Source organism: Diaporthe citri (genome assembly GCF_014595645.1).
Source record: "Diaporthe citri strain NFHF-8-4 chromosome Unknown scaffold_3, whole genome shotgun sequence".
NCBI lineage: Eukaryota > Fungi > Ascomycota > Sordariomycetes > Diaporthales > Diaporthaceae > Diaporthe > Diaporthe citri.
Genome location: NW_025064848.1, coordinates 2441918 through 2466917, shown reverse-complemented (window position 1 = coordinate 2466917; position 25000 = coordinate 2441918). Strand labels below are relative to the sequence as shown.

The following is a 25000-nucleotide window of genomic DNA, read 5'->3' as shown; positions in this document are numbered from 1 at the left end:
ACGGACGTTGGTGCGAGTCGCAGAAGGATGTCTCGGGACACGACATGGCAGCCACATGCGAACGGGTCGTGCCTTGTGGGTTGGGTTATATCTGACCATTCTGCCCTCTCCCAGCCTCACCAAATCAAACAGGGCGGTCCGGACCAGCACCAAAACAGACCGCAGGCAGCGTCATACCCGCGACGACCACGTCGCTCCGCCGGTGTGCCAGGGAAGCATGGGTGTGGGTGTGAGTCCTGTCGACGTGGGACCATTGCAGGCCCGCGATCCCTGCCCTGCCCAAGCCCCGAATGTGTTTGTTTTGATTGGCGCCGCCGGCCGTTGCCCGTCATATCATCACCTCCATTTCGGCGGAGAAATAAAGGTGGTTGGGAGGGGCTGGAGCGGCCGAGCCCCCTAACAGAACCCGCCTACGTCAGCGGCAGGTGCTGTTAGCGGGACTGTGGCCGGTGAAATTGTGGGCCACCCAACTTGCACGCTTGCTCTGTCTCGGTCGACTAATAATAATCCATCCTCACCCACCGCAACAACAAAGGGTCCCTTGGAGCTGCGCAGCTCGAGTCCGGTTCCCCTGACGTTCAGGCGCCTCTGGTGACTATGTCCAGACAGCTCCTGGAGCTCTGCCGAGCTAGAGGCCCCGTTTTCTTGGAGCTCAGCAGGGCTGCTCCACGGCTCCTACTACAAGTAGTGTCACATGCTCAAGCATCCAGGGCGGGCACCGGCATACCTAGGCAGTATGGGCGGGCCTAATAGCACGCACAGGTACCGCAGTCATGCAGGACATGCTGTTTGTATCGCAGATACCCGTCATGCCCCTGACTCGGCTCGGCAAGCTGCGCCAAAGCGTTCACGGCCCTGTTCTTGCTCGCAAGCGGCGGCTCGGGGAGAGGAAGAGGCCTTCTGCAGGCCGTGGGCCTCTTGTCAAGCTAGATTCAATGACACACGTGGACGAGCACGAGACAGCACGCATGTCACTCAAGATCGATCAGGAACGGATTGATGAAAACGATTTATTCTTAAGTATGTAAAATCATCGCTTCCTCTAGCAATTTTCCTGTTTGTTTGGGTTTGGTTGCTGCTTCAGCACTGTTTCCACAAACCTTGTCTCTACTCTGCGGACGGAACCGGAACGTCTGAGTGCTTCTAAAGCGCATCTAAAATCCTCTATCAAGTGGTGAGCATTCAAATGGTTTTATCAGGATAGCAAAAGATTGCCCTCGCAGAATGTTTTCCAGCCGCGTCGTCTAGTCAGAAGGTTTGCATGCCCGGCAGTTGCTAGACCGATTGTCGAGCTAAGAAATGTGTCGTCGAGCTTCAGGCCGGGTCTGCGTCCCGGGCGAGCGCCGGGGTATTCGGCCGAGTCGACAATCAATACGTACTGTGTACTGGATGTGGGTTGCTGGTGACCAGGCGGGGAAAAGTCTAGAACTCCCAAGCAGAATCCTCGCCGATGGAAGCGATGGCCCAGGTGAACTTCTCGCGGAGGGTCTTGGGGAAGAGCCGCTCGATGGGCACGTCGAACTTGTTGGAGAAGACGACGCTGAGTCGTGGATCGATGTAGTTCTGCCAGAGATTAGTATAAGGCAGCCTGCACATGAATCGGTGGGACTCACGATCTTGGAAGTCCCCAAGGCAACCTCCTTGTTGCCTTCACGGTCAGCAGACTGGGCCTCAAGGTTCTTGATCCTCTCCTCGATCTTCTCAATGTTTGTCTGGAGCTTGGTCACCGTCGGACCCTTGCCCTCGGCCTCGACCTTCTTGGTCTTGTTCTCCTTCTTGAACTTCTTCTCGAGCTCCACCGCCACCTTGAGTCGCTCCTTCAGCTCCTTCTCCGGAAGCGGCTTCTTCTTCTCGGCGACAAGCTTCTCGTTGTCCTTCTCGAATTTCTTGGTGATCTTGGTGCGCTGGTCCTCGACAAGGAAGGCCTGGTGGCTGAGGACCCACTCATCAGTCAGCTCGGGCTCTCTCTCGAAGAACGCCGCTCCCTTCTTCTTCTTCATCTTGGGATCGACGTCCAGTATCATCATCTTCACCCGCCATCTCTGGTACTTGAGGCCTTTGATCTGTGGGACTTGGCGTTAGCAAAATTCTCAGACCCATGAGGCTCATCAAAGAATAGACTAACCCGGTCTCCTAGCTTCTCCATTGCCTGCTCGTGGCTAGCACCCACGGTACGCTTGTGGTTGCAAAGAATGGCGACCTCCCGATTGCAGTCGTTGTACAGCTTGACCTTCTCGTTGACGGTGAGATTCTTGTGCTGTTTGGGGTCCAGACTCTGCAGGAGATTTGACATGGTGTAGGACGCGTTGTAGGTACGGAAGACCTTGGCCGTCAGTCCGGGCATGTAGTTGGACAGATGCTTGTTCAATTGCGACGTCTGCCACAGTCAGTATATCTAATCCGATAAATCGAAGAAAGCGCAGCACTCACATTGACGCGATCGAATATGTCGTCGCCGTCCTCTTTGGGGGGCTTCTTGAACATCTTCAAGTTCTTGAAAACCTGACGGTCGACGTTGACCTCATCATAGAATCGGATGCTGTCCTTGCCCAGGAAATCGAAGATGACCGTGTCTGGCTCTCGGAGGGTCAAGTGCTCGAACTTGAGAGAACAGCAGCCAACAGTGTCGGCCTCGTTGTCCGTGTCCTTCTCATTTCCAGCTCTGAGCGCGAATTTGTCAATCAGATACATCGCAGTGGCCATTTGGCGCTCCTGCATGACCTCACTCTTCAGCTTCTTGGTGTAGTCCTTGCGAATGAAATCGATGTGCTTCTTGAGGTCGCGAGCCTTCTCGAACTTGGCCATATCCGCCTTACCCTTGACAGAAGCGCTGGCAGCAAGCATAACGTACTTGTAGTTGCCGTTCACGTTCTCCTGCCACATGGCCAGCCAGGTTGCCTTGTTGTCGTGCTGGACTGCCTTCCATTTATGCCCTGGTGGCGGCGAAGGGACCTTGGCTTCTTTCCCGATATTGATGGTGATCTGCTCTGGTAACACCCGTTTCTTGACCTTGCCAGTCTTGGGGTGCTCGCCGCGGCCCCGGAACAATGCGGGAGGTTCGACACGGAAGTTTCCAACCTTCTCCTTGCGCCCGTTCCACTTGCAGTACTGTAGCGGCTCCTCCAGCTTCTGTCTCTCCTCCTTGGCTTTGAGCTTTTCCTCTTTGGTCCAGGCCTTCTTCGCTTCAGATATGGCCTTGTAATGCTCGTATATGTTGCTGAAACCAAGCTTCGAGAAATCTTTGATGTCGACCTTGTTCCCATTCTTGTCTTTGGCGCCTCCGGTCTTCTGCAAGATCTCCTTAAAGTCGCCGAAGAAGTTCTTCTGGAAAACAGGGTTGGTCACATTCTGGGTCGAGTTGAGCATGGCACCGAAGAAACCCGCAACTTCTTCTGCGTCAGGGTGAAGTTCGACAGGAGTGCCATCGTACAACAGCCTGACATTTTTCGGCAGTGGCTCGTATGCCGGGGGAAAGAGCACACCATTGTGCTCGAGAGTGTTCCACTTGATACTGTCGTCTTCGGGTTTTGGCTCATTCCACCACTCGTGAACCTCGTCATCCTCTTCCTCGTCAGGCGACTTGTCCTTGGTCTTAGCCGGTGCTTTCTTCGGCGCCGCCTTGCCTTTGACAGGAGCTTTCTTCTCGGTCTTGACACCGTTGGCTTTCGAGGCGGTTCCGTTCGATTGCTTCTTGATGGGTTTGGCCAGCGGCTCATCGTCCGATGATTCTTCCTTCTTCACAGCCTTCTTTGGAGCAGCCTTTTTGACCTTGGCGTCGTGTGCTCGGATGGCTTTGGCCTCCTTCTCCGCCTTTTTCTCGATCTGAGCCTTCTTCTTAGCTAATTTCGCACCGAGAGGCTTGTCATCGTCGGAGGAGTCGGTGGGAAGGGCAGTCTCCTTGTACGAAGGTGGCAGCTTCTTGGCTGCTATGGGCTCATCGTCGCTGTCGTCGCTGTCCTTGGGAGCCTTTTTGGGGCGTTTCGCCTGGTTCTTGTGTCAGCCCAAGGGCGCGCTTCCAGAATGGCAGCTTTGCAGCGCCCCAGATTGCAAAGACCTACCAGAGGAATCTCGTCATCACTATCAGATTGGTCCTTGTAGCTGACATTGTTGCTGATGGAAGAGCGTGACTTCCTCTTAGCAGTGCCGTTTGGTTGATCTATGTCCATTGAATCATCATCGATTGGGCCATTCCGGATTGAGATGCCTGTGGCAGAGGCCTTTGATTTGGAAGCGGACTCGTCCATAGCCTCGTCTTCGGCCTTCGAAATCTTGGAGGCTGAGACTTCGCAAAACCATCAACATCGGTTAGCAACATGAATGACAACACCCTTGGAAGATGATGATGAACAACGGCAACGTAGTAGGCGAAGGAAGTGACAAAATGGCAGGTGAAAAGGGTTGGTGGGTCACTTACGGTGGTTGCCGTTGGATCTCGCCAGAGGCATGTCATCGTCGGAGTCGCCGTACGAAGACATGACTGGTGATGTGGACGAGTCGAGTGATTCGAGAGGGTGGTGTGTGCTGTGTACTGAGGGTAGCCCAGACGGCGGTGGGTGGAAGGAAGGAAGTCTGAGATACTCGGCAGTGCGAAAGGAAAGGGAAGTGAAAGTAAGCGCAGAGGGATGAAGGAGCAGGTCACCGGGGCCCGAGCTGGCTCAACGGGTGGCGTTGGGGGCAGCTCGAGTTTTTTTTGTTTGGTGGAAACTTGCAGTGGGCAGTGAGCGTTGCGAAGATATAGACGGGCCAAAAATCCAAAGAGAGTAAAGTCAAAGTGAGGCGAGAAGAGAGGGACGAGGGAGAGGATTGATGGCCAGGGCGGGCGCGCAAAGACTGAAGACTGACTGGCGCAATGGCGAGGAGGTACCTGCCTAGGTACCGACCCGAGTGCCTGCCTCCGGGGATCCAGACGGTCTTGGTGTCACCCCCCTGCCGTGGTCCTAGCGCACGTGACGGGCCCAAGCCGGTTCGGGGACGGGGCGAAAAGAAGACGGCTCGCGACCTGCAGCAGCATCATTTGAGAGACTTGGAGACCGGAGAGAGCTTCTCGCGTACCCTCCTGCCAACACCCCCGCCCAACCAATTGGTCCTCCGATCGTCACTGCTCAATCGAGCCACCGCCGGCAGAGCATTTCACGTTCAGATCCCCACAAGACAAGATGCTGTCTAGAGCTGCGCGGCCGGCTCTGAGAGCTGGAGCTGCCTTTCCCTCTCGGTATGTGTTCGACGCTCGCGGGCGGGCCGCGAGTCTGCAAGGGCGCCCACCTCTACCTCTACGAGCACGGACGAGGCCTGGCATTGGATCCTCTTGACTGGGTTGATGCATAAGTCTTCAATTGTGATGGGGGAACTGCCTAGGAGCCAACGAGCTGACATGTTTCCTTCAACCAAAACAGCGCCGTCACGTCCGCCCCTCATGCTGCCGCCGGCTTCGCGACGCTGCGAGAAATCGAGGGCCGTCTCAAGTCCATTCGCAACATTGAGAAGATCACCAACACCATGAAGATCGTGGCCTCGACCAAGCTTACCCGCGCCCAGCGCGCCATGAACGAGTCCAAGGTCTACGGTCAGACTTCGAAGGAGGTCTTCGACCAGGCCGAGACTAAGCCTCTCGAGGGCGAGGACAAGAAGACCCTCATTGTTGTCTGCTCCTCCGACAAGGGCCTCTGCGGCGGTATCCACTCCGGTCTTTCCCGCTACATCCGTCGTCTCTTTGCCGAGAAGCCCAACACCTACGAGCTCGTCATCCTCGGCGAGAAGTGCAAGGCCCAGCTGTCGCGAACCCAGGCCAAGGACATCCAGCTCAGCTTCGCCGGTGTTGGAAAGGACGTTCCTACCTTTGCCGATGCGCAGGCCATCGCCGACCAGATTGTCCACTTGCCCCACGAGTACGCTTCGATCAAGGTGCTCTACAACAAGTTCATCAACGCCCAGAGCTACGAACCTTCCGAGATTGATGCGTTCTCCGAGGAGGCTATCAAGGCTTCTCGTACGTGCTCAGGCCCCATTGAAACAAAATGCCAAATATTGCCCGTGCCTGCTCTTTGCTAATGCCGCTCACAGAAAACTTCTCTGCTTTCGAGATCGACGAGGAGCTCCTGCCCAACCTGCAGGAGTACGCTCTCGCCAACGCCATCTACTGGGGTCTTGCTGAGGGTCACGCCTGCGAGCAGTCTGCCCGCCGAAACGCTATGGACGTAAGTGACAGCATCTGTGCCTTTAGGTTTTCTAGCGAGATGCTAATCGGTCCTGCAGAACGCCTCCAAGAACGCCGGCGAGATGATCAACAAGTACCAGATTCTCTTCAACCGAACCCGACAAGCCGTCATTACCGGCGAGCTGGTCGAAATTATCACTGGTGCCACTGCCTCGGCAGACATGTAAATCCAGAGCGGCAAGTAGAAGAGTTGCTGGGGCACGTTGCCGAGGCCCGGATGGACGGAATCTTAACAAATTTCCCTTTGTGACAACACATACCAACGGGCTGTACCAAGATCAGTAGAATGAGAGAGAGAGATTCGAGAGGTGGAATTGTTTGCGTCGCAATGTTCCGGGTAAATTGCGCGGTCCGCCCTCCGCTTACGTGAATCACCTCCGGCCACTATCTCTGGTCCACTTGTGCACCCATGGTCTAAATCACAGTAGATGGCATACCCCAAGGAGTGAGCCACAGAAGGTCCTCCGATATTGATCCCGCCCGTCAGAGCTTTGAGGACCAAACGTGGCCAACACCTACCCCTCCAAGGCGGCGCTGGCATAGCCCAACGCCGTCCGTGGCTTGGACCACGAGCCGCAAGCACGATACGCCGCCATTCGGCTTAGGCCAGCCGAACAAGGGATCATGCTCGATCTAAACAGCCGAAAGCTCCCGCTTGGTTTCTGAGGTTTCCGTATTGTAATACCTGCAACCCTGATTCGATTCTTCGGCATTTATGGAAGAATAGGTTGTATTGATGTGCAGAAGAGGAGAACTCCCCACTCTGGTTGCTAAGAAAATGGCTCCTTAAAAACACCCCTCTCTAACCCCAAAACGCTCCTTCCCATACCACACAGTCCACATTGTCACAGGAACAGGTTGGCGGGATCTGTGTACAGCCAAGGCGGCCTTCACCGTCACCAAGGCATCGAGGGAGGGGGAGGAGGATTTCTCTAAGCGTTTGGCCCCGCTGGTATACAAAGTCACCGGCATCGAGAGTGCACAAGACAGGCATTCTAGAACATGTGCATTGAAATGAGTACTCTGTTCTAGCTCTGTGGCGTTTCTTGAGGGAGTGAGAGTGAGAGAGCTCCCCGAAGCCAAAGAGACTGAACGGAAGCAGAAAGCAAGCTTTATTGTGCAGCATGTGCGTATGCGCCCTGCCCCCCAAAAACACCAACCATGCGTGATAATCCGTTTCGTTGACCCATGCGATTCGTTTCCCTGACAACACTCCGGTGCCTCCTGGGAAGACACATTAATACCGGTGGCCATGGGCCGCCAATCCAAGACCCCGGAACAGAAAGAGCAGAAGACAAGAAAGTACACTCGGTCGCTCGCCGTCGGCATTACTCCATGTCGAGGTCGCTGTCCTCCTCCGCGTAGCTCTCGACCCTCTTCGCCCTCCTCCCGCCACTCGCATGCCCGCCGCCTTCTGCGGCGACCTCCTCCGGGCCAGGCACATTGGGGTGCTCCTTGACATACTCCTGTCTCAGCTCGATAGCTTCTTTCTCCCATTTGGCAGCCGCTGCGGTCCAATCCCTCAGCGCCTGGGCACAGTTGCGCTTCTGCTCCTCAGCAGCATCCTCAAAGGGCTGCCGCACCTCGGGGGCAGCCTCCTTCCACATCTTGGACGTCATGGTCCGCACCTCATTGGGGCTTGGCTTACCCTTGCCTGTGCGCCGGCCTTCCTCGCAGCGCTTGCGCCCCTCATCGTAATGCGCCTTGTTGAACAAGAGATACGGGTTCCCAGCCACTTTGGAGGGTTTAATAGGATACGGCCCGAGCTTGGAGTACATGTGCTCTTGAATTTCCATTTCGTAGGCCTCGAGACGGGCTTGCACGGGGTCCTTGTTCTCTTCCTCGGCTTTACGCTTCAGCGAGGCAGAAGTCTCCCGAGGGAGAACGAGAGGTACGGGTATCTCGATGGGGCCAATCATCTCCTCTAGAACATCGGATGCGGCTCGCAGGCCGGAGAGGTAGGCACCATGAACGGTAGCAGGGTGTGTGACGATGGTGTGCTCGCCGGCGAAATGCAGATTGCCGATTGATCGAGCCATGATCTGATAGTCTTCAGCCTGCATCTTGACCCCGGCATTGGAGTAGCTCCCTCGCGCGAACCGGTCCGACTCCCATCTGGTCACGACGGCCTCGAGCGGTTGTGATGGCACTCGAGCACCGTAGCGCATACGCAGAACCTCGGTGGCTTCCGCAATCAGCTCATCATTGGGGGTAACCTCGGTGTCGTAGCCCGCATCGCCGGCCATCAACGCAAGAAGGCAAGGCATGCCGGTCGTGTTGCTAACGTTGAACCACTGGAAGAAGCGACCACGGCGCGAGACGTAATCTTTCTGGTTTAGGCTGAGACGATTAGTGGGAGTCTGTAAAGTCCCGAAGATGTCTCGGTCTTTGTCCCAGAATGTATCTTTGTATACGAGAATGACTTTGTTCAGGACGCCAAAGCCTAGGCGTCCGATGGCTTCGGCTTTCCACGAAGGTAGAGGAGGTTGGAACTCGACACCTCCGTGCTTCAAGACACCCAAGGGAATAGTGTTGACAACATAGTCGGCTTCAACCGATTGGCCATCCTCTAGGTCAACTCTAGCTGGTCCAGCTGCTCCCTCCGTGGTGTACGTGATGCGCTTCACAGGCGCCTTTTGTCGTATGGTGAGGGGTGCCGGGAGCATCGAAAGGCCTCTGGCAACGCTTTGATAGCCGCCCACTATCATGGTGTGCTTCCCCTCCCACTCGTTGCCGGCGTCGATGTCCCACCCTTGCAGACTTAGGCGGTTGAGGTTTGTGGCGTTGCTGTACTCCAAGTTGGCAATGTGCCAGTTCAACAGTCTGAAGTCCTGGGCGTTGAGGTCAAGAATACCTTTGTGTTGCATCAGTGCCTCGTCGACAACTGAGCCCAACGTGGCACTACTATCACTAGCCGCAGCATCAAGATCGATATCCCTGGTCTCCGGCACTCCAGGCTTCAAGGTCCAGCCGAGCGACTTAGCCTTGAACGCAGCCCTAGTGGATCCAGGAGTGCCAGGCTCGACGTGGACTTTCCCGGTCATGCGGTCTGTGGACACTGGCACGAGGTGAGTCTCAGGCGTGACATTCTGTTGAGAGACAGGAGGGGCATGAGGTTGGGAAGCAGCCTTCTCCTCCTCGAAAGCAATAGTCTTGTGGCCCTCGGCAGTGCTATCACGTCCCTCGTCAATGAGGTCGTGATTTCCTTCGATTAGTTTGGATGGTTGCGATTTGAACTTGTACTCGCTCACCCGGTCGAGACACGCGTTGAAGAGGTGCTCAACCATCTCATCACGAGTAGGATCAACGGCTGTACCATTGGTGTCATAGAGAGACATGTCGCTCCGCAAACAATGATACGGCAAGCTCAGCTGTCCCCTCACGAGAATGTTAAGGGGGTTGCCCCTGTCGAACCCGGTGATGATCATGCCGCCCATCTCCGCCGTGAATCGTTTGCCCCGGAATATGCCCGGCGCAGTATCTGGCAGAGTGTGGAAAGCACGGGAGTAGACTCGTCCACCAACTCGGTTTCTGCCCTCTAGCACAACCACCCGAGGTGGGTCTTCGCCCATGTTACGGAACCGCTTTGAGTACTGCGTGAAGAGTCCTTCCAACTGCCTGGCGCATCCGAGCCCGGAAAACCCAGCCCCGATGACCACCACAGTCTTCCTCTTTCGTGGTTGCGAATCCTCGACTGGGCTATTCTTCCTCTTGTGTTGTCGAATTTCGACACAGCCATAGTTTATGAAACCACGACGGACCAGCCAATCGAAACACACGTTGGCAACGTCGAACCAGCGGGTGTCCCTGGCACACCCAATAGCTTCTTCTCTCGTCACGGCGATCTGTGGATTCCTCACCCAGAGTCTGAGGATGCCGTTTCGAATATTCAAATAGGACGTGACCTGTGCGTGGCTGAGATGACAACGCAGTATGTGATATTCCTCCTGGTGCAATGCGTACGGATTCAAACGTGAATGCTCCGCAGCCTCAATGCATTCCATGGCGTATTCTTGCGGCGTCAAATCTGTAGGAATAGACACTTTTGGGCGCACATTATACTGTATCCTCCGCAATCGCGGCTGCACTCTTGCGATGGGCGTTGAAAGGGGAGTCAACGTGGTTGGCTGACTCGTCGCTTCTTTCGGGCTACCGGTGTCGAAGGGGGTCGTCGCTTTGCTAGAGACGGATGGTGGTTTCGAAGACAGCCCAGATTGCTCAGTCGGGGCCGACGCCGACGAGGCGAAGGAATGGCGCGACGCCCCGATCAAATGGCTGATCGCTGACTTTGCTGGAGTTTGGTCAGTGTGCGCTGCATCCGGGGACACTAAATCAGCGGAGACAACATCGCTGAGCTCTGAAGAAGCCTCGTCCACGTGGTCACCCATTGCCTCCACCTCCAATACTTCTTCAACAGTCCTCGAGGCTTTTGATGGAGTAAGACCATCCAGGTCAGTGAGGTCACTCAGTTCAGAACTTGATGCTGTTGGATTTGCGTGTCCTTCAGGTACCTTGGCAACCTCGTTGTGGGGCTGTAGCTCACTACCACCATCGTTCTCCATGGGCATCGGGTCGTTCGTGTGTTCGTCTACCGGCTCAGAAGGAGTAGGTCTTGGTTCAGCAGAAACGCTCTCCGCGGCTTCTGTTTTTGCATAGAGTAGGGGTGCACGATCTGGAGAGCTGGGGAGAGGGGAGGCAGCGGGCACCGTGGCATCCACAACAAGAGTCTCAAAATCATTCACATCTGAGCCACGATTTTCCTGATCCACCATTGAATTGATTTTTGCCGGCGTTTCCACTTTCGCAGTGAATTCTGTTCTGTCGGACTCGGTCGTTACGACTCTTATGTCTCCGGTGTTCGTCTCGGTGTGTGTCATATCAGCCACAGACACACCCGACGGCTCGGCGAAAGGAGGATCGATCGCCATAGCGTCATTCTCAACGATGCTTTCGTCTGGAGCAGTTGAAAACATGGACAATAATTCGGAAGACTCGTCTTGGTTCATCGCATATGACGCAGCAAAGCCCATATCAACGGCCTCCGGCTCTGTTGACGGCGGCTTCAATGGCGTTGCCTCGGCGTTCATCGAGTCCGGGAGGTGCGCTGATGCAGGTCTTTCGCCCACAGACATCGAATGTTGTGCGATTTCCTCAAACCGCTGGGGGCTCAGATGCATTCGCGCCTGCAACACATGTGTTTGCCAATTCTGAACCCGTTTTAGCCGGCTCCGACGCCGCCTCAACAGAGACGGAAGGGTAAGGCGAAGACTGCTGATGAGTATGAGGGTCGTGAGGATCCGACCTGAGGAGAATTTTGTCAGAAATAGAAACAAATAAGATCGTGATATACGGCAAGCTACAGACAGAGACCGGATCACGTGAGGGCCGGGCGGAACAAGGAACATACATGATGATATCTCCCGATATCATCGTCTTGGACACCTCATCGTCCATATCTATTGAATGGTCTGGTGAGTCTGTGTTCACGACGATGATATCGGCGATAAACTCGTCGGTTTCCTCCTCCGGCTCTGGTCGAGGAGCTGATGGTCGCGAAGGTTTCCGCGATGCGCGAGAATTGGTACTGCTACGGCGCGATGACGAGCCCGGGGTCAGGTTCTTCCTTTTTGGTGCGGAGGTGGTCCGAGACGACGAGGTTGAAGCCGGTGAGAGTAATACAGATGATGAGTGCGGGACCAGGGGGTCAGAGCCACTGTTGCTGCTCCGTGCAGGTCTCTTTCCAATGCCACTTTTCTGTCCAGATCGAGCACTGCGCGAATTTGCTCCCATTATGAGGTCGGGATTCGACTTTGGCTAGAGTGGGGGTATCGGTTGTCTTGGGTATGAAGGCGTATGCAGTCGCTGGTGATGAGGGCTCGAGAGGTTGGAATTGATGATATCGCCGCCGCCAATCTCATCGGTCGTCTCCATCGAACCGAGTCTGGATGTCTCATGCGATGGAACCAGGCGGCCCCATTCCGTGATTGAAACGTAGTCCGAACGCTGCAGGAGACCGGTCAGTCAACAAGTATACGGCATCAAAATGATGCTCGGTGCTTGATATTCAGAAGATGCCAGTCTCATGAGTAGTGCAGATCAGACCAGCCCGGGGGGAGGGGCAAGCAGGGCCGGCCCTTGCTGGTTTCGACGGTCAGGTCTACCACCTCGCCCAACAGGTCCTGGAACTCCCTGGCTCGGTCATCAATAGGCAGAACCGTGCAGCCGCATGCAAAAACCACTAAATGCTGGAATTTGCCAGCTAATATACCTAGGTATCAATTATACAGGCAATTGAGATGCAGGGAAAGCAGTACATTTCTGGGACTGCTCTTCCATCCATTGCGGGTTGGTTGGACTGATCACGTGATATAATGACTCTCGGTAATCTGCCCTCGACCCTTTGGGTTTGTTTCTCTTTGCTCTCTCTACTCCTCTCTCGCCCATCACGGCCCCATTTCCTCTGCAGATTGTTCACATCCAGAGACAAACCATCAGCCGAGCAGCACCTCAGCTGAATTGACCCAGTGCCGGATCCCTACAGCCAGCACTTACCAAGCCCCGTCTTTGTGTTCCCTTTATCGCCCTCCGCCGTCGACAGGCCGAGCTGCCGCGCCAGCCTTCCCAAATGAGTTCTTCTCAATGGCCGTGGCCATCATCTTGTTTCCACTTATAATCGAGGTCGTACAAATAACGATATTCCTTCGAGCTATAGTATTCCAACAAAGTCAGCAACTCGGTAGCTTCGAGAATGGGAGAGGCGATCCAGGACTGTGTGGACACGAAGGGCGGCAGCACAAACCTTCTTCCTGCTTTGCGATAAAGCGCAGTGCTGCGATTTCTGTGAAAGTGATCCCACCCACGAACACAACAAACACCGTTTTCTTCTGCCCATTGCCAGAGAGCAGCGCCCGAGCCTTCACCGCCTTGTCTTCTCCTTTTTGGAGCTCATCGAAGGTCTGGCCCCGCGCATGCTTGACAGCCTCTTCGAATCCCCTCCAACCATGACTGCCCGAGCTCGCAACTGCAGCACCTGCCACGCCGTTTCCCTTTGTCATGGAGAGCAAATATTGCTTCTGAAGTATGCATTGAACCAAACGTATCGACAAAGGTGCATACCCGCTGTAGACGTATGCTATATCATTCGGGTTGTGCTCGTTGACTTCGTCTACAATGAGCCGCAGAGATTTCCGCAAGGTCGAGTAGTTGGTTTTGTCTCCAGTCGCGCCCGCAGAGCCGGCCATTGGAATCATCGATGCCATGGGCGAGGACTTGGGGAGGAAAAGCTGTAGTCTCTCCAGATTGTGCAGGGTCAAAAGGTGCTGATATCCATAGCCTTGTAAGACCAGTTTGCGTAATTGGTCGTGTTCTTTGGTTTTGATGCCACCAGATATGCAAGAGTAAATGCACAGAAGCCGGAGCACCTCGGGCAACGGTGCGTCACGAGCTACCAATTCCTCGATTGAGTCGAATTGGGACGAGGGGTCGGCGCCCGCCGCAAGATTTTGTTGAACCTCAAGGAGCTTGCTGAATTGGTCGGTACGTGTGTACTTGATGATCTCTTCCACTAGGTTCGTATGTATCTTCAGATTTTGCTGTTCTGCTTGATAGCCTGGCAGTTTTCGCACAAAATCTGTCAGTTCTGCCGTCGTTTTGGTCGTATGTCGGCTGTCTAGATCCTTTTGTATGCGCAGAGCGACCTTGTTGAGCAGGTTTCCGACGATGGCAAAATTCGTGTCTCGGAGCTGGTCGTACATGTTGTCTGACGAATCCAGTTGGACTTTGCGTCTTCTAGACTGGTTACTAGACGCCGGTGCTGCTGATGCGCTCTGAGTCGCTTGAGGTGCGCCGCCTACAATAGTCGAGTCGACCTCTGTCTGGTTATTTTGGATGCCAAAGACCTCGTCTATCAAGCCCTCGTATGTGAGCTGGGTGAGGAGAGGCGTGACCATGTCCACCTCGCGATCAATGATGATAACGCTTTCCGTTGTCGTGCTCGGGCTGAGGCCACTCTTGTCGGGTTCACTGGCCACTTCACCGGCTAGAAGCTCCTGTCTCATGCGGGAGAGCAACTCGGCGACTCTCTTGGCACCATCGCCCTTGCCCGTGATACGGGGGAACAAGCCGTGTTTTAGTTGGATGCCCATAAGGGCCTGGGCGAGCAGGAAAGTTGGTGTGGGGTCCTTCGACAGGTATGAATCCTTGAACCCGTCGTTGAGTTCCAGGGAAAGGACATCTCGCTCTAGTGGGAAGAAGTACAGAGGAAGCTCCGAGACGTTGACGTCGCCGAGAACACCTGATTCTTCAAGGATCTTGTCGGACACAATAGTGCGCCGCGGCACCCAGAAGATGTGGAACTCATGGGACGTCTGGCTCTCACGTTGTACTCGCCTAATCTGGTCTTCGGGATTGTCAGCACGCTCTCATGGCTCTCACCACGCATCTCCAATCGTGATAGGCACTGCACGTGAACATTGGTGTTGGTTGGGGACGACTCGATAGTAGACGACGGCGACTGGTTTGAAGGGGGTGGGAGCGGTGGCTGCATCAAAATGTATGAGATCGCGACTGACTTGCGATTTCCTGAGCATGGGCGGTGCGGGCGACGAAGACGACATTCCTCTGGGTTGTCGAGACATTGCTGCTTTCCAAAAAGAAGAATTTGTCGACGCCATAGTCCTGCAAAGTCTGCACTTTGACGATTGTTCCGATGGGGCCGGCGAGGCTCTGTTCGATGACGAGGTTCTTCTTGCCCTGGACCTAAGCAGCAGGCCGAACGCGCCAAGTCAATGAAGCTGGTCATGAGCTTGCCTGCCCTGGGAGCTGTGTTGGGCGCCTTACTTACTACCGAGAGAAGGTAGAGCAGGTCCTTCCTAGCCTTGTCTTTGATCTGCTCCGTGTCGAAGCCAAGTGGAGGAGCCATGATGGGCTCTCCATGGACAAAGGTGAGATTTCAGGGTGAAGAACGAACGCAACGGTCGTAATACTGACTTCCAGGCTACAAGGGCGAGCGCGTTGGAGGGGGAGCTAGATGCCTGTCACAGGTGGCCAGGCCCCACCCAGCACCGGCCTGCCTGCCGGATGATCCATCAATCGATAAACAAAATGCTGCGATAAGATCGCGTAGAATAATGAAGAGACTCGACTTTAATAAACATGCCTGCGTTGGGTCGGTATTCACGGGTGCACATCGATCGCCGACGGCCAGGCTCTCAAAGTCTTGGCCTGGATACGTACGGGACTCTCGAGAACATTTCACAGAAGGTTCACCCATCGACGGGTGGGAAAGTTTTTGACGGGTGGGTTCGGTTTCTTATATCCTCACCCTACCAAGGGCAACACCTTTCTACTTGTAGACCTTTCAAAATTGAGAGCACCTGATGCTGCTCACACCAAGCAATGCCTTCCTCTAATGGAACCCAAAATAGCACCTGAGTTCGAAACGGATATTGTAACAGGTGCTTGAACTTCAAGGCCTCCTCCACGGGCACTGGGAAAGTGGCAACCAACCAAACTCCAACAAACCATCGCTGAAGTCTCAGTCTCACAACGCAATGTCTCTGTCTCATGTGTCGATATCGCTTGCCAAAAGCCGTGTCGTCAACGCCGGGTTTATGAAAAGTGAGCTGCCGCAGGCTCGTTCGCATCTAGACTTTGTTGTCATGGTAGTAGAAATCGATGTCCCTTGGCCGCAGTCGATTGCTTCGGACGAATTCCTCGTCACCGGGCGGTCGTTCGTTCTTGGTGTTGCCCGTCAACATGCTTTGCAGTGACATGCACACGCTCTCAACGTTCTGCACCGGGCTCCATCCTTGCTGGCCCAGGAGGTCAAGACAGATGATGCCGTTCGAGTAGATGTGGGGGTGTATCGGTATTGGTCGGTCGGGCTTTTGAACGAAGGTCACCTCAGGCGGCTCTGGATCAACCGTCAGTCAGAACTGCCTTACAAAGAGATCGGGGCCATGTGAGGTCCTATACCGATTGGGTACTGGTGCCCAAACCTGAACATCAGTCTGTAAACATCTGGATAGAGCGGATTGTCGTCGAGAACCTTGATGTCCAGGAACCACGTCTCGAGGTCATCGGCAGACACAAGGGAGATGCCCGCCGGGAGGTTGTCGGTGATCTATCACGACGACATTCAAGTCAGCTCACGAGAAACGAGCCTGATTTCGAGCGCGGTGGCAGGGGTGGAGCGTGGCTCCAAGCTGGCAATGGACCAGCTCTGCAGGGGACTCGTCTGTGTGCGCGCGCAAAGACAGACACTCAGAAACTCAGACATACTTTTGTCAACTCTTTCCCGAGCCGCCTATGCGCAAAGTTGGCACCCATGGTGTAATGGAGGAACGAAGGCGGTCGGTGTTGGTGGAGGTGGAATGGCTCCGTCGAGTGGGAGAAGACCCCGGCTAACATACGTCAGGGCCAGGGACTGTAGTGTAGGTGACTAGGTGGGTGCCGGTTCGGAGGGCAGACGGAGGGACTGCAGCCACCCGGGGCGCCGCCGTGTCTTTGCAGAGGTGTTCGATGGAAATGAGGAACGAGGAGCGCAAGAGTGCCAGCCGGACGCCAGTCACTGATCTGTCACTGTCACAGCCAGACTGCAGCAAGCAGATGGCGACCAAGTTGTTAAGCACACAGGTACACTAGGTGGACTGGGTGGGCTGGGTGTGAAGGGTGGTGTTTGTTTCGAAGAGCGGTCCGAATACTGGAGGTAGCGAGTAACTTTGAATTCTGGTACTGTACACGGTCACTACTGTAGGTACAGTGTACCTCCTAACTTGGCGAAGGTCCGCTCAGCCCGCCTGTCTGCTCATAGGCAGTTCGAAAGCTGGGGAAATCACGCTAGCCTGCCCGGGTGGCTAGTCACAAGCAACGATCACTGTTTCCGTGATCGACATCGGTAGTCCACCGTCCTGCCGTCGTAGCAGCGTGCCGTAGCTTCGTCCCGAACACTCAACCACGACCGCCTGCATCTAGGGAGGCAGATAAGCGCAGGCAAGGCTCCCTGCTCACATGGAGGGCCAGGTAGTATCACGAGGGACCTTAATCGGATCTGAGAGCCAAAAAGAAAAACAGAACACCACGACAGGACCCCCATGGCCTGTTGACAAGCAGCAGGACGGTCGCTGTCGGTCAGTCGACATTGCAGCGACCCATGGTGGAAGCCCCTGCCTCTCATGATGGTGACTGTATCGCAACAAAGTGGAAGCTCTCGGATAACATTGCCGCATGCACGGCTCCCATGGCTCACAATCCATCAGGGCCTCCATGGCCTCCACGGCCAAGTCGAAGGCCACGCATCTATAAAAAGGGGGAAAGAAGGCTGTGCTGGCAAAGGACCAGACCAGCAGCGGCGGGATGGCACCTGGGCCGTTGGGCAGTGAGGGGGATTCTCTAGGAGCCCCTCCCTCCCCCATGCCGTGCGCCCAGGTTGACTGCCCTGTCGCCCGTCGACCGCGAAGCAACATCCAGGTCCATCTGGCTGTGCGGCTGAGCAGTCGGGCAGTCCTTGCTCCTCTGCTGCCATCATCAGTTGGTGACACGAGCCAACCCCCTCTCATGCGCAAGGCATTTCCTCACATACCATCATTGTCGTTGCCCTCCCGAGCTCTTCCATTACTTTATCTTGGTCGGCTGTCGTTGACGGACGAAGCTGTCTTCTCAAACGCCCGCCGAAGCCCAAAAAACTGTCTGAGCTCCTCCCTCTCCACTGAGCCGCCCGCCGTTCGAGCCCCTCCTTTTTTAGCCAGGGACCACTTGAGCTACTGTGTGCACTCTCTCCTCTTGCTCTGTTCGCGCCTGCAGATTCTTGACGGTTCGATCCTGAACCAAACAACACCGCCCCTCCGAACGTCTCTGCCCTGTCTGCTCTGGTCTCCTTCCTGACGACTGCTGTCACACCTGCTTGGTTCAATCGCACTTGCCTGGCTGCCAGGCTGTCGCTTCAAGAAGCTCGTTGAGCAAGTTCCCATTACCTCTAGGCCACAGCGAGCGCGATTCCACGTCGCTCTAGTTTCACCAACCAGCTCTTGAATTCAGAGATCTAGTCGGGGCAAGATGAGTTGTTAGTATTGCCGAATGCGCCTCGTTCTCACCCTTCTACCCACCTATCCGTCTCACCCTGCGTACTGAGCAACTATGTCCAAGTTGCCCGTGGTCGACACACGACCCTGATAGTCCTATCTCACCCCTACTTCACCATGCTGACCAGATCTCCCCGTTCGTCAGTCTCCAACATGCTCAATCGGCTGCATGGCCAACCTGAAAGCTACGACAAGAAGTACGTATCCTGCCTCGTTAGGCACCAGACCGGCCCCTCTGACTATCTCTGCCAGGTCCAAATATCGATTCGGCCGAACACTTGGCGCAGGCACCTATGGCATCGTTAGAGAGGCCGACAGCCCATCTGGCAAGGTGGCTGTGAAGATCATCCTCAAGAAGAATGTGAAGGGCAACGAGAGGATGGTTTATGACGAGCTTGACATGCTTCAGCGCCTGAAGCACCCCAACATTGTCCGGTTCGTCGACTGGTTCGAGTCTAGAGTGAGCAGGATTCCACCTGAAGAATGGGGCAGGGCGCTCTGAGTTGCTGGACTACAACTTACACGGGCTGCAGGACAAATACTACATCGTCACGGAATTGGCGACCGGTGGCGAGCTTTTCGACCGCATCTGCGAGCAGGGAAAGTTCACAGAAAAAGATGCTGCCGCGACTATCAAGCAGGTACTCGGGGCTGTCGATTACCTGCACAGCAAGAATGTCGTTCACAGAGGTGAGTCCGGTCTCACGATGAGAGCTCCGCGAAGGAGGCACAACTGACCGCATCGCAGACCTCAAGCCCGAAAACCTACTCTACCTTACCAAGGCAGCCGACTCAGACCTTGTCCTTGCTGACTTCGGTATCGCCAAGATGCTCGACAGCAAGGACGAGGTCTTGACCACCATGGCAGGATCATTCGGATACGCGGCGCCGGAGGTCATGCTCAAGAAGGGCCATGGCAAACCCGTCGACATGTGGTCCATGGGCGTAATAACCTACACGCTTCTATGTGGTTACTCGCCGTTCCGCTCCGAGAACTTGCAGGACCTGATCGAGGAGTGCAGCAACGCGAAGGTGACCTTCCATGAGAGATATTGGAAGGACGTTAGTGAAGACGCCAAGCAGTTCATCCTGGGCCTGCTGCAGCCCAAACCTGATGACCGGTGGACCTCCTCTCAGGCCCTGAACCACATCTGGCTGACTGGTGATAACGCCACGGACCACAACTTGATTCCCGAGATCAAGGCCTACATGGCCAAGGCGCGCCTTCGGAGGGGCATCGAAATGGTCAAGTTGGCCAACAGGATCGAAGCCCTCAAGATCCAGGAGGACGACAAAGAGGACTCGGATATGCCGACCGACGCGTTCGCCGCCGCGGACCACTCCAGGGAATCGGACAACTCGAGCCCCAAGCCAGAGGCCGGCGCCTCCGCTTCTACCTCCGCTTCTACCTCCAGCGAAGGCAAGCGAAATCTCCAAAAGAAACTGAAGGGTGCCATCTTCCGCGAGGTGGTGCTCGCCAAGGTGCGCGAGATGAAGCAGCAGGAGCAGACGTTGAAGGTGGCAGAGGAGGTCGAGAAGGAGGCCAAGAGGCGCTCTTTCCACGAGTAAAAGGCGGCGAACCGTTGCCATCCGCTGGCAAAGAGTAGGAGGCAGTCAGGAGGAGGACAGAGGGCCTTCGATACCATGGGGTAGTGTCTTGGCAAATTGTCTCTTGTTTTCTTTATTGCAGAGTCAGGTCCATTTACCCCAGTGTTTCTCGTTTCCATGGGCGACGCCGCGTCAGTCACGCGCCGTCGCCTTGGGTGTGTGCGCTTTAGTGCTTGTGTTGGAAAATTGGTCTCTTGAGTAAGTGGGAGGCAAACTCGGACATAGGCAGGGAGGCTAGCTGCTATAGCGATAGGGGTTACAGCTGGGTTGAGCACAGAGGCCAGTCGGTTGCTTGCTTGCCCCGCTGCTTACAATAGGACGGTACACAAGTATCATGTTCGTGGAATAGAATACCTTGATTTTTCTTCTCTCCTTTTGCATCACCTTTACTGTCACAATTCCACCGTGGCGCCGGGAGGGGGGAGTTCAAGAGCCCGCCACTGGCCGGCGAACGCCTGAGCAGCCTATACAGGATGAGAGGCACGGAAAGGGTCCTAAAGGTATAAGCTGGTGACCTCCAATATAAAGAAGCCATGCGAGCCCCTCCCGGTTTCTCCTCCACGAAGAGCCTCCGTCACACAGCGAGAAGCCATGCGCGCGTAGCTGGCAACCAGGCTCCAAAACTCAAAACCTCTACAGACCGATACATACATCACGATGAACTGGCTTTCTCAGAATTTACTCGATGCGGCCCGAAGCACAGCACGTTGGGAGAAGAGGTTATCAATGCGGCCAGTTGCATTGTCAGGAGACTGCAACACTGCTATAATGCTTGAGATATTTGAATTTGTTGAAGAACCAATGTTCTGCGGGACGAAGACGTCCAGGGATATATTTATGAATATGCAGAGAGCACAATGCAGCAGGCAGCGATGTGGCCAGCCTTCCCTTCCTAAATGCACCGAACACCTGTACGATGCAGTCCTTGTATGCAGATCCTCACGATGGTGCCATATATCCTTCCTCCCACCCATCCTTCCGTCCTTGTGTCCGTCCAGTCCATCCCCGGTGTCACGAGGAGTTTGTCATTTGCCTCCATTGTCGCCCGTCGTCTGATATCGTGATGAGAATGCGCGGGGCAATTATATGATGCCGAGCCTGAGCTCATAGAACAAATGAGATGTCTGCCCCGAGCCCTTGATCCCTCGGGAGTCGTATATATTCCCCGGGGTGGGCTTCAGTTGGCGTTCAGTTCCGCCAAGACCGTCTCGCAAAGCACCTCGTAGCGGCTCGCGTCGAACCTCTTCCTCTTCCACCCGTTCATGCGCAGCTTGTCGATCCTGGCCATACGGTCCTGAGCGCGTGTCTCCCCCTCCTCGCCGCCAATGGACCCAACACTGCTGAAGCTCATGCTGCTGCCGCTGCGCTGCCGGCCGCCCAGGCTCATGCGGTTGACGTGCGCGGACTTGATGGTCGTCGCGTCGTACAGCAGCGGCGACTCGGGCTGGTCGTGCTGGGCCTGGAGCTGCTCGTCGGACTCGAGGAGCTGGTTGAGCGAGGACATGTGGCTGTTCACCTGCGTCTTGAGCGAGGTGAGGGTCTCGCAGTAGCGGGATACGTTGCGGGCTGACTCCAGGTCCGCGGCGCCGAACTGCCCAAAGGGGCACACGTCGGAGCCGAAGCCTTCTGAGGACGGCGAGCTGGATGGGCTGGGCTCCTCGTCCTCGCTGATGGACGGCATGGGCGGCGGCGATGACGCGGGGCTGTCCAGCGGGTCGACCTCGATGTCCTGCCGGGACCAGCGCTTGCTCGATGCCACAGGTAGGTCCGGGAGGTCCTGCCGTGCCGCGCCGGACATGAAGTATTCGTCGTCGAAGCCCAGTGTCGGTGAGTCCGGGCGGACCACTGGCTCAGGTAGTCGGAACGACCACCGGTCCTTATCCTTTGGCAGCTCGAACGAGACCTTCTTCTTTGGCCTCTCCCGGTCCCCCGAACGTGGTTCCTGCTGCAGACTCGACTTCCTGGAGTGGGTCCAGTTCGGCGTCATCAGGCAGGACTCTGGGGTCCATGCCCGGGACGAGACTGAGCCTGATGGGGAATGCAGGCTGGGTAACGACGACGCAGCAGAAGTCGACCGAGACTGGGCAACAGCTGCTTCCTCTGCCTGCCTAATTAATGACTGTGCGGCATTGTAGTGACCGCGGGCCTGTTGGAGAAGACTAGTTCTGTAAGAGGGTCCGGGTTGTAATGGGCGTGCGCACATTTCGAGGGATGCGGCGGCATAAAAGTTAAGGTATATCAAATAAGCTGGCTGCACCATTGACTACGCGCGAGGTCAGTAAGGCTATCCCAATAATAGGATGCCGCGTGCTAGATGGCGCAACTCACTAGGTCCTTGGTGTTTGTGAGGATCTCATTACACCTGGCCGAGCATGCTCGGTACCGGCGAGTAACGTAGCACTTCTTTATCTCCGTGATTGCCCTCTTCCACTCGGCCGACGTGAAGGGCAGGACGGGGAGCGAAGCGGGTACTTGCTGGGAGTGGCGCTTCGTAGTCCTGACGGGCGGCCGGGAGAGTTTGATCATGGGTGTGACATCGCTGGCGTTGCGCTTATGCGCCGGAGACGCGGACGACGCGGCGGCGGGAGGGTTGATGTATTGGCCGCCGGGGAGGATGACGGTGGTTCTTGAGGGACCGGAGCCGAATCCCTCGGTCAAACTGGGACTGAGCATAAGGGGTATTAAACCCTTCGGCATGGTTTATGCAATCCGGTAGGTGAGTGGCCGTGAGGTGGAGCACACGAGTATTCGTGGAGACGGCGAGATTCGGCTGTCCGTATAGTATGAATATGTGCGCTGTAGGTATGACAGAATATGAGAAAAAGAGAAAAGAATCCGGGGCAAGAGGCCGCGGGGCTTATTGGTCGGATGTCGCTATAGAGACAGGCGCTTGGATCGTCTGTTGTCCAGTAAGGAGGATCTGGGAGAGATGCTTTTGTTTGTTGCTTGGAGGGGCGTCAAGAATGTGACCCGAGAACTCGGGAACAAGCAGTCTACCAGTTGTCGATCTTGTGATTATGGTATTAGAGGGGTTGAGCCCGATCGGCTCAAGGATATATGCGTGTCTCAGAGTCCTAGACAAAACATTGACCTCGTGGGCATGAAGGCCGGGCCTCGGGATGCCGAAGAGTTGAGACACTCTCGCGTAGTTGGTGGTGGGCGGAGGAGTGACGGGGCAGGCTTGCTAAGGCCTGTGACGCAGACTGGGGTTGGTGGTTGACCACAGCTGCGAGGGTGGGTGAAGGTAGGTGGGTGGGTGTGAGTGAGTAACCGGGGTCACCACCACTTGATGCTTCGACCTCTTGGAGCAATGCACACACGTTCGAACTGACGGTTGGGCCGTCCGGGAGGTTCAGAAGAAGTCGGGCTCATGAGCAGGTGAGCGAGCGGATTGAGGTCAATGAAGGAGGGGAAGGGGAAGGGAAAAAAGAAAAGGGACTGGCAGGATGTGGGATTGGGTGACGCCGGGCTGACGATACGAAAAGGAGTGTATAAGATGAGGACGCTGCAACTTTGACCTCGACTCAAATCTCCCCGGTCGTCGTCCCCTGCCAGTGATGAGCGTTATTGCACGGATCTTATTTTCTTGCACTGAAAGCGGAAACAGGTGTGGACCACCGTTGCTCGAGCCTCGAGGCTCGACGGGGGGCCAACCAGCCAAACGGAACAGTCAATTGCTGTGGAGGCTGCCACCCCTCAGCGCCGCTGGGCCTCAACTCCCCCCCCCCCCGTCCGAAGAAGGCTGCGGATCGTCGAGTGCGCAGGGGTGGGGCGTGGTCGAGTCTGCCGTGCCGCCAACTTGTCCCCAGAAACCTGAGAACCTGCCTGCAACGCAAGCCTGCAAGCCTGCAAGCCTGCAAGCCTGCAAGCCTGGCTTGTCTTGTCCGGTCTGCGTCTGGATTGTGCGCCCCTTGCAGCCCATCACCAGCCTCAAACACCCACCACGGACAGACTAGGCCGGGTCTGGTAGACGAGGTGACAAGGTGTCAACCCGGCCTCCCGTTTCCCCCGCCGAGCTGGGCTGGTGCCTCATGGTCGCAGCAAAAATCTGTGGTCGGCTCCCGCGATCGTGAAACTCTGACAGGCAAGCTACCTATACTAGACACTACCGCAGATACAAGATGTACTCCCAGCCAGAGCCCCAAGCTGTGCAGTCCGCAGCACGCACGCTCAGATCCGTGAGCCCTCCCTCCCGCTATCACCCAGTCACCGTACTGAACTGGTATGACCCGTAACATCCGACAGCCACTGGTCCCTGCTAGCATGTAGCACGCCAGTCTCACAGCCGTGAACCGATCAGTCAGTCAGTCTTGTCTTGTGTGCAACAGGTTACACAGATGACAGATACTGTACACTTCCTGTTGCGAGATCGACTTTCTCGGGTCACAGGCGCATCGGGGTTCATCTGGAATCGTCGCATTGAAAACTCTATCTGCCCTCCCATGTTGCTCCCATGTATGCTTGCCCTGCTCTCCCGGCCCTCGATCCACGCGTCTTGAAACCACAAACCTGGGCACCAGAGCAGGGCCCCAGAGCAGGGCCCCCTGTCCCCTCTCCTCCACCCAAAAGGCTCCAGAAGCACGCGAGACGCCGGGGCAACGCCCACCCACGCCCGTGGGGCGTGCCCTCCTCGTGCCTCGCTCAAATGAGTTCTCCCCAAAAATGGAAGCACGCCAGTGACACTACCCACGGGGTGGCTTGAGCGCTGATGAGCTAGCTGGACTCTGAGCTCTCCCCCCGCCTTTTTGGCCCCCCTATCTTTTCTGCCCTCGCGTTAATCTCCGTACCTGCTTAGGCGAGCCTCTTCCGGCTCCTGCGTCAAATCGCTCAGAAATGACAGAATATGACAGAAAACGACGGCGCGAAATAAGACACCTGCCAGAGTGGGTGGGCACCTCGCCCTGTCCGCTGGGAGCGCCGTGGGGAGCAGCTTCACATTCTAGTGTGATCCCGCACATTACCAAGATGAAGGGAAGAACTGTAAATATACTTTTTCTTCCCGAATTCTCAATTTCTCCACCACCAATGCTCATGGCATTCCTCGGATCTGGTCTCTCTGAACAGGTGGTGAATGCAGATGCACGTTGTTATTGCATCG

General features: G+C 55.7%; 6 protein-coding genes across 6 annotated transcripts; 2 read left to right on the top strand and 4 right to left on the bottom strand.

Moving 5' to 3' along the window:
- Positions 1-1422: 1422 nt before the first annotated feature.
- INS49_008284 (uncharacterized protein) lies at positions 1423-4475 on the bottom strand (the record flags this gene model as incomplete). Its single annotated transcript, XM_043169028.1, has 6 exons — positions 1423-1563; positions 1614-2063; positions 2126-2377; positions 2431-3984; positions 4059-4282; positions 4415-4475. 6 exons carry the CDS (start codon positions 4473-4475, stop codon positions 1423-1425), a joined length of 2682 nt encoding a protein of 893 aa, XP_043026708.1.
- A 681-nt stretch (positions 4476-5156) lies between these two features.
- Positions 5157-6381, top strand: INS49_008283 (uncharacterized protein; the record flags this gene model as incomplete). The annotated part of the gene is made up of 4 exons (XM_043169027.1): positions 5157-5212; positions 5394-5986; positions 6061-6194; positions 6253-6381. 4 exons carry the CDS (start codon positions 5157-5159, stop codon positions 6379-6381), a joined length of 912 nt encoding a protein of 303 aa, XP_043026707.1.
- A 1161-nt stretch (positions 6382-7542) lies between these two features.
- On the bottom strand, positions 7543-15134 carry INS49_008282 (uncharacterized protein; the record flags this gene model as incomplete). Its single annotated transcript, XM_043169026.1, has 5 exons — positions 7543-11329; positions 11622-11757; positions 13014-14612; positions 14785-14971; positions 15057-15134. The coding sequence occupies 5 exons, from the start codon at positions 15132-15134 to the stop codon at positions 7543-7545; spliced, it is 5787 nt and encodes a 1928-aa protein (XP_043026706.1).
- A 724-nt stretch (positions 15135-15858) lies between these two features.
- INS49_008281 (uncharacterized protein) lies at positions 15859-16543 on the bottom strand (the record flags this gene model as incomplete). The annotated part of the gene is made up of 3 exons (XM_043169025.1): positions 15859-16127; positions 16190-16337; positions 16496-16543. The coding sequence occupies 3 exons, from the start codon at positions 16541-16543 to the stop codon at positions 15859-15861; spliced, it is 465 nt and encodes a 154-aa protein (XP_043026705.1).
- Positions 16544-18411: 1868 nt separating this feature from the next.
- INS49_008280 (uncharacterized protein) lies at positions 18412-19863 on the top strand (the record flags this gene model as incomplete). Its single annotated transcript, XM_043169024.1, has 4 exons — positions 18412-18491; positions 18547-18754; positions 18828-18984; positions 19043-19863. 4 exons carry the CDS (start codon positions 18412-18414, stop codon positions 19861-19863), a joined length of 1266 nt encoding a protein of 421 aa, XP_043026704.1.
- A 1216-nt stretch (positions 19864-21079) lies between these two features.
- On the bottom strand, positions 21080-22599 carry INS49_008279 (uncharacterized protein; the record flags this gene model as incomplete). Its single annotated transcript, XM_043169023.1, has 2 exons — positions 21080-22048; positions 22231-22599. 2 exons carry the CDS (start codon positions 22597-22599, stop codon positions 21080-21082), a joined length of 1338 nt encoding a protein of 445 aa, XP_043026703.1.
- Positions 22600-25000: the final 2401 nt, after the last annotated feature.